Below are 17,887 nucleotides of genomic sequence, written 5' to 3' on the forward strand. Positions count from 1 at the left end.
AAAATCTCCAAGGCCAAATACACTGCCTGATAAGGCATAGGTAAGTATTGGACTGTGCTCTCTCTTTTTAATTAATGAATGGAAAATTAAAAAAAACTTGGTCACTAATTGACTGATTCATGTAAAATACAAACAAAAATATCTTACCTATTTTTGATGTTTTAAAATTACAGTATAGGTTTTCACAGCCAAGTCAATTTGTTTCTCCTATAGTCTACTTCTCCTACTAGATTGATTCCAAAGATTTTAGACTATGATAGAAAAAATAAATATTCAAACAAAATAGTTTACATACTTTTTCATTTCCAGTGCATATGCTTCTTTCCATTAACATCCCATCTTAATCATCTTTGAATCTATAATGATCCCTATAGTTTTTGTTATATAACATGTACTCAAATATTTGTTGAATGAACAAGTTATTTTCAAACTACTGTGAGTTTGTTACCATATTACAATTAATGAAAAAAGCTCCAATGCAAAACATTTTAATAGGCTGTCAAATATACAGTAATTAGAATTATCTAAATATCACTTATATAAAAATCGGTATATCACATTAGATGATTCTATAAAATAAAAACACATATCACACATTGACAACAACCCCTGCAGTCCAAGAACCCCCACATCAATAGTACAAATTACCAACACATTTTTTAAAAAGACATTGTTTAGACATTTAAACCAAAGTAACTTTGACTAGACTAAATACATTCATTCATCAAGTACAATAAATTTAGCATAGTCACTAATAACACAATTTTAGGTGCAATTTCACATGCTTTCATATATCTTCCAGTTCAATTCCCACAGTAAAGTGTCTTTGTGCACACCATATCCATTTATATGCAGGTGCATCATACATCATACTTAAGACTATTTCACTTCATAATTAAATGTGTTAATATATATTGTAAGTGAATACCAGGCCAAAATTTAACCTCAGTGATGACAAATTTAACAATTAAAAATACTCTTTACAGTATATTCTTATTTGTTTAATTGCATGAGTACTATTTCTTCTTACTAAACACTATCAAAATAAGTAATAAGAATTTAAATATTAACTCCAGAAACATGGAGACTCCAACCTTCTTAAAATATTAACGAGCATTTTAAGTAACAATACAATCATTCTGTAAGTCAAAAAAGTAATTTCATATTCACTGCCAAATTTAAAATACAAATGATTTGAAGATTGAGCCCTAAAATATTTGCAGTAAATTGTAAGGTACAATTTTTAAATGTGCAGTAATATGCTTGTGAATATGTAATGGAATGTTTTTCACAGTAATGCTATGTTAAAACACCATTCTATATGAACAGTCTAAGTAAACGTACCTTTACCAGCAAAAGTGAAAAATTAAGGCCTTTTAATGCTATCTATAATTATTACCTGAACTCAAATGTCAAATAGAGGTTACAATGCTGCAAAGTATTATTTTTAAACTCTTTAACATATTGTTAGTTGCTTCACCTCAACTCAATTATTACCTTATCTTTACACAAAGTTGAATGCTAGTTAACTTTATTATCTTTAAATAAGCATTTCTCCATATCTCTATTTTAATTTAACCCCCAACCCTCCCCCATCTAGAGAGAATGCTGGAAATGGTTACAGCTTTGTCTGACTGGATCACAACTATATATTCAGGGGTTAAAAATGTTAGTCACATTTATATTTCTGAATGAACTAAGATGCCTGGCCTCCATACACAACATTACTTGTTCTCCTAAAGCATTAATAGACAATTGCAACCTCTTTACATGACCAAACTGACTTTTTAAATTGAAGTCTAGGTTATGAAGACATTACAGGATGTAATGGAAGGATAACCAAGGCTACAAATATATCAAATCAAGGTTAAAGGCACTGGATAAGGAAGATTACAAAGCATTGTAAACAATTTTTAAAGCAAATCAAGTTTTAAAGTATCAAATGCCATACTAAGAGCAAATGGTACTAAAATGATGACAATGCTTTAAAATAGTGGACAAAATTTCTGTAATTTCACAAATAAAATTCTTTCATTGTTCTACCATTTTCTTTCATCCTACATCATCTTTAATATTCCAAGTCCTAGAAACAAATGTTTCCAGTTGCATGAAACAAGAAAATCACAACTGAGATATCTCTGAAAATTAATTCTATCTTCTCAAGTTACATTATAAATTTGATGTGTATATGGTATAGAGATATGAAGAACATCATCTTGGAAATCATAAAATCATAAATTATACTCAATTAAAATCATAAAAAAAGATCTTATTCAGTTGAACACAATCTAAAGCCTCACAACAGCAAATTGTAGTGTAAAGAGGCACAGTAAGTACAATTTCCAGACACATAAAACAAATAACGAATACTGAGTTGAAAATACCACATGCTCCACGTTACAGTCATTTAATACACACATTTTCACAAATGTTTCTTGAAAAACTATTCAGATAAAATATTTAGCATTTATAATCAATTTTAATTTATTTGAATCTATGTAACTTCATCCGTATTAAAATATCAATTAATGTAAATACTTTATTATAAAACTATTATACAATTTAAATTTTTATGAGAGAAATGTATTATTATTCACTATCCACAATTTCTTAAAGTCCTTTTCATGAGTGCATTCCATAAGAAATACACTAAAATCATTTATATTTCCTAGGGGGAAAAAACTACAGTAATCCTATTAACCCAAACTATATCCTTATTATTATTTCTTGAACATTTAAATGTTTAAATATGCTTGGTGAATAGTGATCATTCATCCCCACAGTGGTAAATTTCAGCATAATGTTAAATGACTGGACTAGACAGTAAAATAGTCACATGTGGATAACACAAATAGATGCTTGTTCTGTTACATATAAGCTTATTTATAAAGTAACATAAAATGGGCATTGGATAACAGTGATTAAAAAAATGTAAACAAATAGAATTAAATGTGAATCCCTTCCCTGAAGAACAAAAGATAAAAGTGTTTCTTGTTTTATTAAAACAAAACATTATCTATTGTATCAAAAAGGTAAGATACTGATTATACAAAACTAAATTTCCAAATATGGATAAAGAAAATATGGAACTGATTCACACTTTATTGAGCTAAAATGCACAAAAAATCTGATAATACTTAAATTTATTAAATTCATTGTACATATAGGTTGATACCACCCCATACAAAAAAAAAGTCTCGTTTTGTCAAGATTCAAAATAGTGTTTAAATTATATGAGCTTAAGATTTATTGAATCACTATCCAAATAACAACAACAACAAAAGTCTACACTGTGGGACAAAAAAAGTAAAACTAAATAATTTCTATTAACTATGACTTGAACTTCATCCCCACAAAAAAAGCTATGGCAATACCCATTTAGGCAGCAGAGAAAAATATGAAGTCCTTTTGGAAAATACCTACACTGACTCTAAATAAAAAATTTAAATAATCAAATTTTGCTATAACAAATGCATATGAATTTTAAAGGTACTCAGGCCTAATAAATTTACTAAGCACAGAATCCATAGGGCATTTGTTACTTTTCTTACTTGCAAAAGTACACTCAGAGAGGGTTGGGAAGGTGAGATAAACATAAAATTGTGATACTTTCCTTCACACTAAAAAAAGGCCCTTGAATTTAAGTTTAATTTGTAATTTTGGGGGGAAAACAGTCTAACAGTTCACAAGTCTAAAACAATTTCCAGGAATATGGCAAGACTGTTAACTACTTAGATGTTTCATTAGTGAATCAAAGTGCAAGTAATGAAAACATAAACATTTAACATATTTGCGAATTTAATTTCAAAGTTCTAAATGTTTCCAATAACAAATAACTAGTTATTTTTTAAAAGGGGTGGATGTGAAACAGAGATAATACTTACAAATCTAATTTTTCCAAGAAAAATAGTACTGCCCCCCCATGAAGTTAAATTATAATTTCTATCTTGAATATGATATACAACTGTTTTAAGTAAGAATGAAACAGAAGCATGAATTTAGACATGTACCAAACTCTGTATGACATACTAATATACACACAGTTTTGTTCTGTTTTGTTTTGTTTTGTTTTGTGGTACGTGGGCCTCTCACTGTTGTGGCCTCTCCCGTTGCAGAGCACAGGCTTTGGACATGCAGGCTCAGAGGCCATGGCTCACAGGCCCAGCTGCTCTGCGGCATGTACACACAGTATTTTTGATAACACTCACAATACTGGATGTTGTCCTTCACTGCTTATTAGAATTCTGAGAAACACTTTTTAGTAACATATATTCATGCCACTGCTTAACTAAATGGGGACATGTAGATACATGAATTGTAAAATAAAAACACTCTCAAAAGTTATTTAAAGGAGAAATAAGAGCTTCAATCATCCACCTTTTTGAAGCTGCAGTAAAAGGTATTATATGGTTTATAATACTTGTCACAATGTAGTAAAATTCCAATTTTCCCATAAAGATTTTAAAAGAAAAATTTTGTTCCTTGCAAATAACTTCTCTCTTCCCTAACCTTGGCAAGACTAATTATTAGTGCCCTTAATGTCAAGACTTTTGTTGTTGTTTTTGTCCATTTCAATGACCTTTTTCAAGAAGTATTTTGAAATATGTATATAAATGGAAATTGAAGTGAAAATCTGCTTTTGGAATACAATAATTCTAAATCACTTTACTTCTAAGAAGCACCTTTTGATATGCTGGTCTGAACTTTTAATATAGAACCTAAACAGTACTTATTTCTGTAGAATTTTCTCCAGTTTTAATAACTTCATACATAGCAATACTAAGGATATCAACCTGTGCTTTCTAGATTTTTGAAAGTGTTCTAATAATGTAATGAGTTTAGATATGGCTCATTGTCAAGGGTGGGTGGACAGAGATTTCACAATAAATTGGCTACAGAAAGCTAACTAAATTCGTAATGACTGAATAATGGTTTACATTTTGCTTAAGCCAAGTAGATGTTTAAGCCACGTACCACCACATTCCCTGCTTAACATTCCTAAGTTTCTTTATTCTTTATAGTTTTCTAAAGAACAAATAATTAGTTTTCCTGAGTAAGATTATAAAAAAGTTAACCCTTCTACCAAAAGTATAAAGACAAATAAAATGTAGACTCACAATACAAATTTTTTACACAGCATTACAAGTGCAGAGTTATTAACTGCTGCTCTTCATTATGATTGCCCCACCCCTTTAAAAGACTGCAGCAAAGGATTCAATTGTCTAAAATACTCTGCAGTACAGTAATTAAATGCTTCAGCCCATAAACATATCCCTCATCTACTGTGTTGCTAGGGAACACATGAGCAAAGTCTATCATTCGCACTTCTACTTCCGCAATCTCTTGACAACCAGTGGGAAGATGGTAGAAGACTTTTTCCAGTTGGGAAAGTACGTTTCCATTTAAATGTTCCTGTGACATGCTTTTCCACCCATTGTCTTGCTCTATATTTTCAACTTTCAACGAAGTCTGACTGTGATGCTTTTTTGAATACATTTTTCTGTGACGAGCATACATTTTGGACAAGCTTTTGCCCACTGAAGCCTCTATTTTTCCATTCGCTGTGGAACTTAACATATGAAAGTTATTATTGTACTCTAGTACATCTGTGTCTGAGAGCTGTCCTTTGGACAAAAACTTTTCTGCTAAAGTTCTGTCATTCAATTTTGCAGTAGTTGGCTGAGATGAACCTTCATAAACAAACAGTAATGAACTTGCATAAAAGTTCAGCTGCTTCTGGCTTTCAAACCACTGCAGAATATTCTCAATCTTCTGAATACTGGCAGCAATAGCATCTTTTCTTAAGCAGAATCCATTATGAAAAAAACGGGAGACTCCTATAAAAAGGAAAATACTAGGATTATAATGAAATTATGAAATAACTATCACTTGGGAAGTAATCTCATCTTAGATACAATTCTTTAATTTTCTCCCATCAGCCCCTGCAATTAAGTGAACAGATAAGAATTCTAGTCAAACACAGAATCTTGGAGCTCAACTTAATTTCTGGTGAAGATATTCTTCTAGAAAACATATAAATGACACTTATGTAATGTGAAATACCTTATTTAGACAAAAAATTTACTACAGGTAGACCGCTAGTTTAGTGCTCTCTCTATACATTCTTTTAAGGAACAGGATTCCAAGATTTGCTTCATTTGCTATTATGAGGAATTTTACAGTAAGATTACATATTTGTTAGAATCACATTCAAGAACTAATCTAGAACCTAGAGTCAAATCATAACCATTTTTAATGATGTCAACAGTCCATTACCAAAATACCAAACCATAACTGTACTTAATTTATGTTCTCGAAAATATTTATTAAATCAGTCTTTTCACAAAAGTTGAGCTCACTTTGGGGACTAGTACTACTCCAAGTTGAGTATGTTATTCAGAATTAAGACTTTTACATGTTTTAACCTATCAGATTAGGCCTCTTAGAAAATTATTTAAGCATATTTTGTCATATTTGGGAATTTATGGATATATGTAATTAAATTTTGCTGTTCCCCTACTTCAGGACAGAAACTGCTAAAAAACAGTCATATTAGCCTGAGAAATATTTTAATAAAGAGCCAGTCTGGGGATTTCCCTGGCAATCCAGTGGTTAGGGCTCCATGCTTCCACTGCAGGGGACATGGGTTTGATTCCTGGTCAGGGAACTAAGATCCCACAAGCTGCACAGCATGGCCAAAAACAACACCCAATCCTGAATATTAGCTTGCTATGGGTTAAATATACCAAGGCAAATACTAATTGTTAAGGGCACACTATAGATGATTATTTTGTATACATAAAATAAAAATTCTTCAAACTATTTACATCACTCTTAAGTTCTGCCCCATCTTGGATACAGCTAATAATAAACTTTAAAAGAATATTATTTCTCGAAATCTGTGCTATCACTGCTTTTATAATATCTTGGCTATAAATATTTTAGAAGCATATATGTTAAGACTTTATTGTGAATTGAATCATTATACCAAAGGAGAATTAAAGCTGAAATCACTTTAGATGATAACTGTGTAGTAATAAAAACATTGAAGTATGGTTTTTCAATCCTTACCATCCTTTAGAGTTTCTCTTGTTAAGCTTCTTCCATAGTGTTGGTTTTGTGTCTCATAGCTATCAGAATGAACATGATAAACCTGTCAGAAAAAAGCACTGAATATTAAACATTAATACTCCTTGACCCAGGGCTGGGAGTGAGGATCAGTGGGGGGAAGCCCAGCAATGCAAGGATGGAAAAAGATGGGAAGATCTACTCATATAATTCATTCCAATGGAGTTAAGATGAAAAAAAAAATCATATTGTCTTATCATGCTGAAAAGGCATTTAGCAAATTTACATCCACTATCAATGAAAGCTCTTTAAAAACACAGATGAGTACTTCCAATATGAAAGGAATTATCCATCTCAATCCACCAAAAGTTAGCCTCAAGTTTAAAGTAGAAATAAGGAAGCATGTCCTAAAATATAAGAAACTTCCACAAAAAGTACTCTACCACAATGTGTTTTATCATCATTATTACCTAACATTGTTCTGGAGTTTCTAGAAAATGCAAATAGATAAGAGAAAGAAATAAGAGGCATAATAATTTGAAAAGACAGCAACAAAAATATTACTCTTTGTAGATAGTGGTTGTATTTTGGAAAATCAATTTAAAAAATAACAAAAACAATAAAAACTTGAAATGGTGACAGTACAAATTAATAAACAGAAAATAAACTTTCATATATACGAACAACTGGCTAGAAAATGTAATGGAAGACCCTACCTACAAATCATAAAAAGAAATAAAACATAGGAATAAACTAAAAAAGCCTAAGATCTACAGAAAGACGTATTTAAAACACTCCTAAGATATACACATAAACACATACCCATGTTCTCAGAAAGATTCAACATCATAAAAGATAATTAATCTAGAAGTAAAATCAGATTATAATAAAACACCAATGATTATTTTAATCATAGAAGCTAATTTTAAAGTTTATAGAAAATCAAGAATTGCTAAGGAAAATCCAAATAAGATCAGTAAGGAGGGACTAACCTTGCCATCCTACTAGAGATTAAAACATATTTTATTTATATTTTTTCCAACTTTATTGAGGAATAAATGACAAGTATAATTGTATATATTTAAAGTATACAATGTGATTATCTGGTATACATATACATTGTGGAATGATTACTAAGATCATGAAAATAAACGCAGGGCTTCCCTGGTGGCGAAGTGGTTGAGAGTCCGCCTGCTGATGCAGGGGACACGGGTTCGTGCCCCGGTCTGGGACGATCCCACATACCGCAAAGCAGCTGGGCCCATGAGCCATGGCCGCTGAGCCTGCACTTCCGCAACAGGAGAGGCCACAACAGTGAGAGGCCCGCGTACCACAAAAAAAAAAAAAAAAAAAAAAAGAAACACATGCATCACCTCATACAGTTAACTCATTTTGAGTGTATGTATGCAGTGAGAATGCTTAAAATCTACTCTCAGCCAATTTCAAGTATACAATATCGTATTATTAACTATAGTCACCATGCTATACATTAGCTCCTCAGAACTTATTCATCTTATAACTGAAAGTTTGTACCCTCTGACCTACATCTCCCCATTTCTCCCTTCCCTAAATCCCTGGAAACCCCCATTCTATTCTCTGTTTCTATAAGATCAGCTTTGTCATTTGGGTTTCTTTTGTTGACTCCACATATAAATGCTACCACACAGTATCTATCTTTCTTTGGCTGGCTTATTGCATTTCACAAAATGCTCTCTGGTTTCATCCATATTTCCTTCTTTCTCATGGCTGAATGATATTCCATTGTTTAAAGAGGCACATCTTCTTTATCCATTTATCTGTAGACAAACACTTAGGTTGTTCCCATATCTTGGCTATCAAGAATATTGCTGCAATGAACATAGGAGTGCAGATATCTCTTTGGGATAGTAATTCCAATAAAACATACTTTAAAATCAAAAACATGAGAAGCTTGTATATGATAATGGTATTTTAAACCAGTAGAAAAAGATGGATTATTATTAAATGGTGTTAGTATGATTAACTAGTGATCTGGAAAAAATAAGTTGTATTTATAACTTACACCAGGATAAATTCCAAATACATCAAAGATCAAAATGAGCAAAATACAATGCCTCCCCACCCCAAGATAGAACAATCCTTGAATAACTGATAACTAGGGAAAGCGTTTCCAACTAAAACTCAAAAATTTCTACCACATACAATATGTTTTTTAAAATGTTCATAGTGTTTTTTGCCATTCAGAAATCAAAAGACAAACAGAGAAAAGGTATTTGAAATGTATATGATGAACAAAGGGCATGTTTACTCTTATGGGAAAAGGAACAACATATCTGAAGAGTTCACTGAAATCAAACAGCTCTCAAACATATCAGGAACACAGCCTACCCCAAAATTTTGGCAACCAAAAATGCCTCCAGACACTGCCAAATGACTTCCTGGGGAATAAAACTGCCCCTGGTTCAAAACCACTGCTCTAGATATCAGGCAGACTGCCAATATCTACCACAACTATAAACGCATACAAGCTCAGCAATTCCCCTCTAGGAGCTTATCCCATAAATACCCTAGCACATTGGTGGAATGAGGTAGATCTCCGGTTAGTCATTTGTAACATTACTTGTAAGAGCAAAAGACTGGAAACAAGTCAAAGGAACCATCAAAGTAAGCTGGTTAAACTACAGTACTGTGCCACTATGGAAAAATCTTCATGATACGTTAAACAAACAAAAAAAGCAAGATGCAAAACAGTGTTCAAAGTAGGTAGGTTTTGCAATAAAGGAATACATATATGCAGCATTTACTTGTATATGTTTAAAATACTTCTGGAAGGATACACTGGAGAAAAAAATCACTATAATATAGTATCCTGTGTGGAGAGTAACTTCTCACAGTATATATTTCTATACTTTTTGGAGTTTGAGCCATATAACAATGTATCTCATCAAATTTTGATTAAATATTTTTAAGAAGCATTAAGAATACATTGCTTTAGGGACTTCCCTGGTGATCCATGCACTCCCATGAAGGGGACCCAAATTTGATCCCTGGTCAGGGAATTAGATCCCACATGCCACAACTGAAGATCCCGTGTGTGCCTCAACTAAGACCCGGCAAAGCCAAATAAATAAATAATTTTTTTTAAAAAGAAAAAAAAAGAATACACTGCTTTAGAAACTGATATTTTATAACTTTCAGTCTGATATGGCTAATTACCAACTATCTCAAATGCTTCACTTTATTCAAAAAGTTAAATTAGAACCATGTTCTTACATGCATTTACAGCCTATTAAAGAAAGATAATTTATCTTGAACAAAGTGCTACTATGAATAGAAGAAAGCATTTCATAAATACCAAAATTACATTTGACTACAGGAAAAACTATTTTTATAAGAACAGTTAATCATAACCAAAATGTGTTTTAAAAAATATACTCATGTTTTCTATGCACAGAAATATGTGTAAAAGAGGATTTTCAAAGTGACAGAGGTATTAACTGCTATGTGGCAATCATATGGCAATATACAAATGTAGCAAATCAATATGTTGTACAACTCAAACATACACAATGTTATATATCATTTATGTTGCAATAAAAAAGGATGAAATTGAGAAATTAATAATCTGAGGAAATATATTAAATAGACACAAAAAACAAATGAAAAGAATTTTCAAATACCCAGTCATGTAAACTAAAAACTAGGAAATGTACCAAAAAAGAGGATTCTCAAAATTGTCACCATTCTACTACTCAGGGATGTATTTTCTGAGCTAAGTTAGATTTCACATATGAAAAATCTAAATTTCACAAATAGACTAAAGCTAATAATTAGTTTCAGTGGGACTCCTTTATTGATATTCTCTTCCTCTATTTACTTATTTTTATTTATTCATTTATTTTTTTATTGACGTATAGTTGATTTACAATGCTGTATTAATTTCAGGCATCTCTATTTACTCCTACTTTACTAGTTAAAGCTAGAATATAAAGAGTTCTGAGAATTTCTTCAGTCTCTACCCACTGTCCAGTCTTGGTCAGTCACAAAGATATCTATAAATCAAAAGTTACAGAACCACCTTGAAAATATTTTTAACAGAATGGTAAGCTGGAAGACATGAGTACGACAGAATAACAAGCAAAAAAAAAGCTCCAGTACTTCCTGGATCATATGAGTTGCTTATTTTACAGGAACTCACGTCAGGAGCAAACCAATTCAAATATCTTTAGCAAAACACATTTCCTATTAAATCAAATCCTATTAATGGAAAAAAGAAATTTGAAGGGTTACTGTTATCCACTGTTATAGAGGAAAAAAGGTATACAAAAAAAGAGTCTGATTTTTAGACAATGTGATAAATAAAGATCAAAAGAGAAGAATCTTTTCCCCCAGTAATTAGGAATCAGTGATTAAGAAACGTGACTTCTCTCTTAAGTGCAAATATTTCTTTGTCAAAAATTTAAGTTATTGGACTTCCCTGGTGGCGCAGTGGTTGAGAATCCACCTGCCAATACAGGGGACACGGGTTCGTGCCCCGGTCCGGGAAGATCCCACATGCCGCGGAGCAGCTAGGCCCGTGAGCCATGGCCTCTGAACCTGTGCGTCCACAGCCTGCGCTCCGCAATGGGAGAGGCCACAACACTGAGAGGCCCGTGTAACACACACACACACACACACACACACACAAATTAAGTTATTGCCAAAAATATACTGGAACATCCAAAATTAAATCATCTAAAATCTTGAATCACAAGTTTTAAAGAAATTTCAGGTAAATTTCTACAAATTGTATTTCAATTACTTGTAGTTAATAAATATAATAAACCCCTACAGTTATATAGCATGTACTTTCTGAGTCAATAGAAAACTGGAAAATTAAACAACCATTCAAATAGTTAACCCAAAAGGATGCTATGTCAAAAAGCCAGGAAGTCCCAAAGCAAGCTGCTGATATATTAACTTCTCTCAAGTTTGATACTTTAAACTAAAATACACCCCACCTTCCTACATATAGTATGCTCTAGTCACCTTACATAAACTCCTATTTCACAATATGCTCTGCTTCTTGGTTTTCTACTTATTATTTTCCTCGTTGCCAGTTCAAAATACCACCTTTTTCAAAGGCACTCTATACTCCTCCTTTTGTGACTCCCTTGTTCTTATAGTTCCTATTCAGTTTCTATCTCTTTTGTTACACATATCTTAATAAATCTTGTTAAATCAGTGAGTCTTATCATCTTCACCATCTTGGGATCAAGGAAATAACAGTATAATTGCTGACAGTCATTTAAAAATAAGGAATTCCTAAATTGGCATGTTCTACCCACCAAACCTCTTCCTACTACTGGTTAAACATAACAGAAAAGTATGTTAAAACTGATATATTTGGTAAATTTCAGTCTATTCAGTTATATTAAGGGTTGTTTTTGGTTTGGTTTTTTTTTAATTTAAAGGCAGGACTGTCTTGGAGGAGAATTTTTTTAATTTGGAACATTCATTCTAAAATTATTCACGCCTATCTTTATCATTAGTCTATAAACCCACTGTGATTAAAAAGTTTAATGAATTTACCACCTACTAAAGAAATAACTATTTGAAAAGAATCCTAACATAACTCCTACTAAATTCAAGGTATGTCTCCCAATATTAACATTCTAGAATAATATAATTAAATTTATATTCACATTCTCATTTATTATTTCACACTTCAATCATATCCTTTCTCAGATAAGTAAACAATATGTAATTATAAACTGCTAACTACTATATAAAGGAAGCCATGAAAACAAAAATAGGGGAACCCAAATTGATCTACAGATCCAAAACTATTCCTTACACCAAAATCCCAGGCAACACTTCTTTGCAGAAATGACAAGTTGATTCTAAAATTCGCATGAAAGTTGAAGGGACCCAGAACAGCCAAAACAATCTTGGAAAAGAAGAACAAAGTTGGAAGTCTAACAATTCCTGGTTTCAAAACTTACTCCAAAGCTACACTAATCAAGACAGTGTAGTTCTTGGGAGTTCCCTGGCGGTCCAGTGGTTAGGACTAAGTGCTTTCACTGCCATGGGCCTGGGTTCAACACCTGGTCAGGGAACTAAGATCCCGCAAGCTGCACCACACAGACAAAAAAAAAAAAAAAAGACAGTGTGGTTCTGAGAAAATATCTGCAAAACATATATCTGATAAGGCATTAATATTCCAAATATATAAAGAAGTCAGACAATTTGATGGGAAAATTTTTTGATTCAAAAATAGACAGGGCTTCCCTGGTGGTGCAGTGGTTGAGAGTCCACCTGCCAATGCAGGGGACATGGGTTCGTGCCCCGGTCCGGGAAGATCCCACATGCCGCGGAGCGGCTGGGCCTGTGAGCCATGGCAGCTGAGCCTGCGCGTCCGGAGCCTGTGCTCCACAACGGGAGAGGCCACAATAGCCAGAGGCCCGCGTACCACAAAAAAAAAAAAAAGGACAGAGGAACTGAATAGATATTTTGCCAAACACAACAACCAAGTGGCCAACAGGAACATCAAAAGGTGCTCAACATCACTAATCATCAGGGAAATGCAAATCAAAATCACAAGATACACTTCACACCTGTTAGAATGGTTATTATCAAAAAGATCACAAATAACAAGTGTTGGTGAGAATATAGAGAAAAGGCAACACTTGAGTACTATTGGTAGGAATGTAAACTGGTGCAGCCACTATGGAAAACAGTATGAAAGCTCCTCAAAAACTTAAAAATAGAACTACCATTATGATCCAGCAGTTCTACTTCTGGGTATACACCCAAGAAAAAGAAAATAGGATATCATGGTGCTATATGCACTCCCTGTTCATTGCAGCATTATTCACAATAGCCAAGATATGGAAACAACCTAAGTGTACATCAATGAATGAATGGATAAAGATGTGGTGTGTACACACATACCTCGTTTTACTGCACTTCACAGATACTGTGTTTTTCACAAATTGAAGGTTTATGGCAAGCCTCCATTGAACAAGTCTATCAGCACCATTTTTCCAACAGCATTTGCTCAGTTCATGTCTCTGTGTCACATCTGGTAATTCTCGCAGTATTTCAAACTTTTTCATTATTATTATATTGTTATGTGATCAGTGAATTTTGATGTTTCTATTATAATTGTTTTGGCACTTTTTTAGCAATAAAGTATTTTTAAATTAAGGTATGCCCATTGTTTGTTTAGACATAATGCTATTGCATACTTAACAGATTACAGTATAGTGTAAACATAACTCTTTTTTTTTTTTTTTTTTTTGTGGTACGTGGGTCTCTCACCATTGTGGCCTCTCCCGTTGTGGAGCACAGGCTCTGGACACGCAGGCTCAGCGGCCATGGCTCACAGGCCTAGCCACTCTGTGGCATGTGGGATCTTCCCGGACCGGGGCACGAACCCGTGTCCCCTGCATCGGCAGGAGGACTTCTCAACCACTGTGCCACCAGGGAAGCCCCTAAACATAACTTTTATATGCATTGGGAAACCAAAAAATTCTTGTGACTTGTTTCATTGTGATATCTGCTTTATTGCAGTGGTCTAGAGCTGAACCCACAATACCTCCAAGGTACGCCTATAAATAAACAATGGAATATTATTCAGTAATGAAAAAGAAGGCAATCCTGCCATTTGCAACAACACAGATGGACCTTAAGGGCATTATGCTAAGTGAAATAAGCCAGATAGAGAAAGACAAATACTGCACAGCATCACTTATACATGGAATACCAAAAAAACAAACCAAACTTATAGAAAGAGAGAGTAGAAAGTGGTTACCAAGGGCTGGGAGGAGGTGGGGGAAATAGGAAGAGGATGGTATTCATCATTCAGTTATAAGATGAAGTCTGAGGATCTAATATAAAACATCGTGACTGAATTGATAACACTGTATTGCATAACTGAAATTTGCTAAGAGGGTAGAACTTAGAACTTAAATGTTCTCACACACACAAATAAAAGATAAATATGTGAGGTGATGGATATGTTAATTAACCAAATGAGTGAATCCTTTCACAATGTGTATGCATATCAAATCACCATAATGTATACTTTAAATATCTTTATGTCAATTATACCTCAATAAAGCTGGGAAAAAAAAAAAAAAGACAGTGTGGTTCTGGCATAAAGATAGACAATATGGATCAACAGAAGAGAACTGAGAGTCCAGAAATAAACTCTTACATTTATGGTCAGTTTATTTTCAACAAGGGTGTCAATAGCATCCAGTGGGGGAAAGAATGGTCTTTTCTTTTTTTTTTTTTTTTTTTTGTGGTACGCAGGCCTCTCACTGTTGTGGCCTCTCCCGTTGCGGAGCACAGGCTCCCCTGCATCGGCAGGCGGACTCTCAACCACTGCGCCACCTGGGAAGCCCCAAGATTGGTCTTTTCAATAAATGGTACTAGGACAACTGAATATCCATATGCAAAAGAAGTTTGACCCTTTCCTCAAACCACACCCAAAAAAATAACTTAAAATGTACACACATCTCAATGTAAGAGTTAAAACTATAGAAGAAAAATACGAGTAAATCTTCATGACTTTAGTTTAGGCAATGGTTTCTTAACTATGACACCAAGAGCACAAGTAACAAAAGACAAAAAAAAAAATTTAGACTTCAAAATTTAAAACTTTTGTACTCCAAAGCCATTATAAAGAAAGTGGAAAAACAATCCACAGAAAAAACAACCCAAATTAAAAATGGGCAAAGTATTGGAATAGACATTTCTCCAAAGAAGATATATACATGGTCAATAGCACATGAAAAGAAGCTCAATACCATGAGACATTAGGGAAATGCAAATGAAAACCACAATGAGATACCACTTCACATCCACTAGGATGGCTTATAGTTAAAAAAAGAAAAAGAGAGAGAGTGAGACAATAACAAAGTTTGGGTTTGAGGTGAGGATGTGGAGAAACTGGAACTCCTATATATCACTGGTAGAAATGTAAAATGGTGCAGGAACTTTGGAAAAACACTTTGGCAATTTCTGAAAAAGTTAAACTTAATCATAGCACCCACCAATTTCAAATTCTGGAACTAACCCCCCCCCAAATAAAAACATAACGACTTGTACATGAATGCTCACAATAGCATTATTAACAATAGCCCCAAAGTGGAAACAACCCAAAGTTGACCGACGAACAAATGGATAAACAAAATGTGGTATATCCATACAACAATAAAAAGGAATAAAATATTGATTTATGCTAACATAGACAAACTCTGCAAACATTATTGAAAGAAGCCAGTCACAAAAGACCACCTATTGTATTACATGATTCCGTTTATGTGAAACGTCCAGAAGAGGCAAAGCTATAGAGTCAGAAAGTAGATTAGAATTGTCTATGGCTAGGGAGTTGGAAGTTGGAAGGAAATGAGGAGTGATTGCTCACAGGTATGGCATTTCTTTTGGGGTGATGAAAACGTTCTACAATTGAATATGATGATGGCTGCCCAACTCTATGAATATACTAAAACCAATTAATTATATACCTTAAATGAGTGAATTGAATGGTATATAAATTATATCTCAATAAAAATGTTATTAAAAAATATAAACAGAGGAACCTCATTTGTCTGGGGAAATAACACAACCCAAGAGAGCAAAATCACACCTTAAAGGCAACGGAAACCCACTGAAGAGTTTTTAAGCTGGGGAATGTCACAATTAGATATACATTTTGCAATGTTTGGAGAACAGACTGGAAGAGAGCAAAACTGAAATTGAGAGTTCAGTAAAGATACTAGTCTAGTGAGGAATAATTTTGACAATGGGACTCAGGTGCTTGGGAATTAAGATCAACAGGATTGACGGATGGCTCTGAGAGGTGATGGTACTATGAGGTTTCTTCCTCATAAAACTGGACGTATGGTGATGTCATTTACTGAGACAGAGAATAACAGGTTTGTTGCTACTGTTGTGGTTGTTATTTTGCAAGACAGATCTATGTCAGTTTTTTACATATTAGTCCTAGATGTCTTTAAGTTATCCAAGTAAAATGTCTAATAGGCTGTTAGCTATATAGATTAGGAGATCAAAGAAAAACCAGAAGCTGAAAATATATGTTTGGGAGTTATCAGTGTAAGTGAAACTGAACCAATGAGAACAAAGGACGCTACCTAGGAAGAAATAAAAAAGAGAGAGAGGCAGTAAAATGGAACTGAGCAGAATACCTCAATATTTAAAGAACAGAAAGAAATGAGCTGGCAAAGAAGACTGCAAAGTGGTTTTAGGAAAAAAATAAGAGAGGGTGTAGTGTTATGGACACAAAAAGGAATGTTTCAAGGAGGACCTAGTCAGTGTTGAACGCTGCTTTTCAAAGTGAAGTAAGATGAGTAATGAAAAATGCCATTTGGATTTAGTGACATGGAGACGTCATTAGGGACCTGCATGAGACGCCAATCTAGTGGCATGATGAAGCTGAAGCCAGACTGCAATGGGTTGAAGAATACTGAGTGGGAAGTAAGGCAAAAGAAACAAATATAACTAGTTTGGGTGCAAAGGGGAAACAATTTGCTGGAGAGCAGAACAGGATAAAGATCAGTTTTGATTTTTTTTTTTTGAGAGTGATTTGAACATATTTAAAACAAAGGGAAAAAAGAGTAAAGAGAGACAGAAGTTGAAGATATAAAAAGGACAAGAGAGAATCAACAGTAGTAGGCTCCTGAAGAGGTGGGAGACAATGAGATCCAGAGGACATAGGGAAGGGCTGTCCTTAGGAAGATGGAAAATTCTTCAACATGACAGGAAGGAATAAGGAGGAAATGAAAGCACTTGCAGGTTAGGTATGTACATCTGTTAGCAGGAAATTAAAGGA

The 17,887-nt window shown here is 33.7% G+C and overlaps 1 protein-coding gene across 4 annotated transcripts in view; it reads right to left on the reverse strand.

Moving 5' to 3' along the window:
- Positions 1-472: 472 nt before the first annotated feature.
- The window catches only part of IPMK (inositol polyphosphate multikinase), a 40,476-nt gene continuing 23,061 nt past the window's right edge, over positions 473-17,887 (reverse strand). For all 4 annotated transcript variants that reach the window (XM_059055214.2, XM_059055215.2, XM_059055213.2 and 1 more), the window contains exons 5-6: positions 7,072-7,153; positions 473-5,837 (exon numbers count right to left, since the gene is read on the reverse strand). In XM_059055214.2, coding sequence (XP_058911197.1) covers positions 5,215-5,837; positions 7,072-7,153 — 705 coding nt within the window. In that variant the 3' untranslated portion in view covers positions 473-5,214. The remainder of the gene's footprint in view (positions 5,838-7,071; positions 7,154-17,887) is intronic.

Source organism: Kogia breviceps, chromosome 2, assembly GCF_026419965.1.
Source record: "Kogia breviceps isolate mKogBre1 chromosome 2, mKogBre1 haplotype 1, whole genome shotgun sequence".
NCBI classification, from domain to species: Eukaryota; Metazoa; Chordata; class Mammalia; order Artiodactyla; family Physeteridae; genus Kogia; species Kogia breviceps.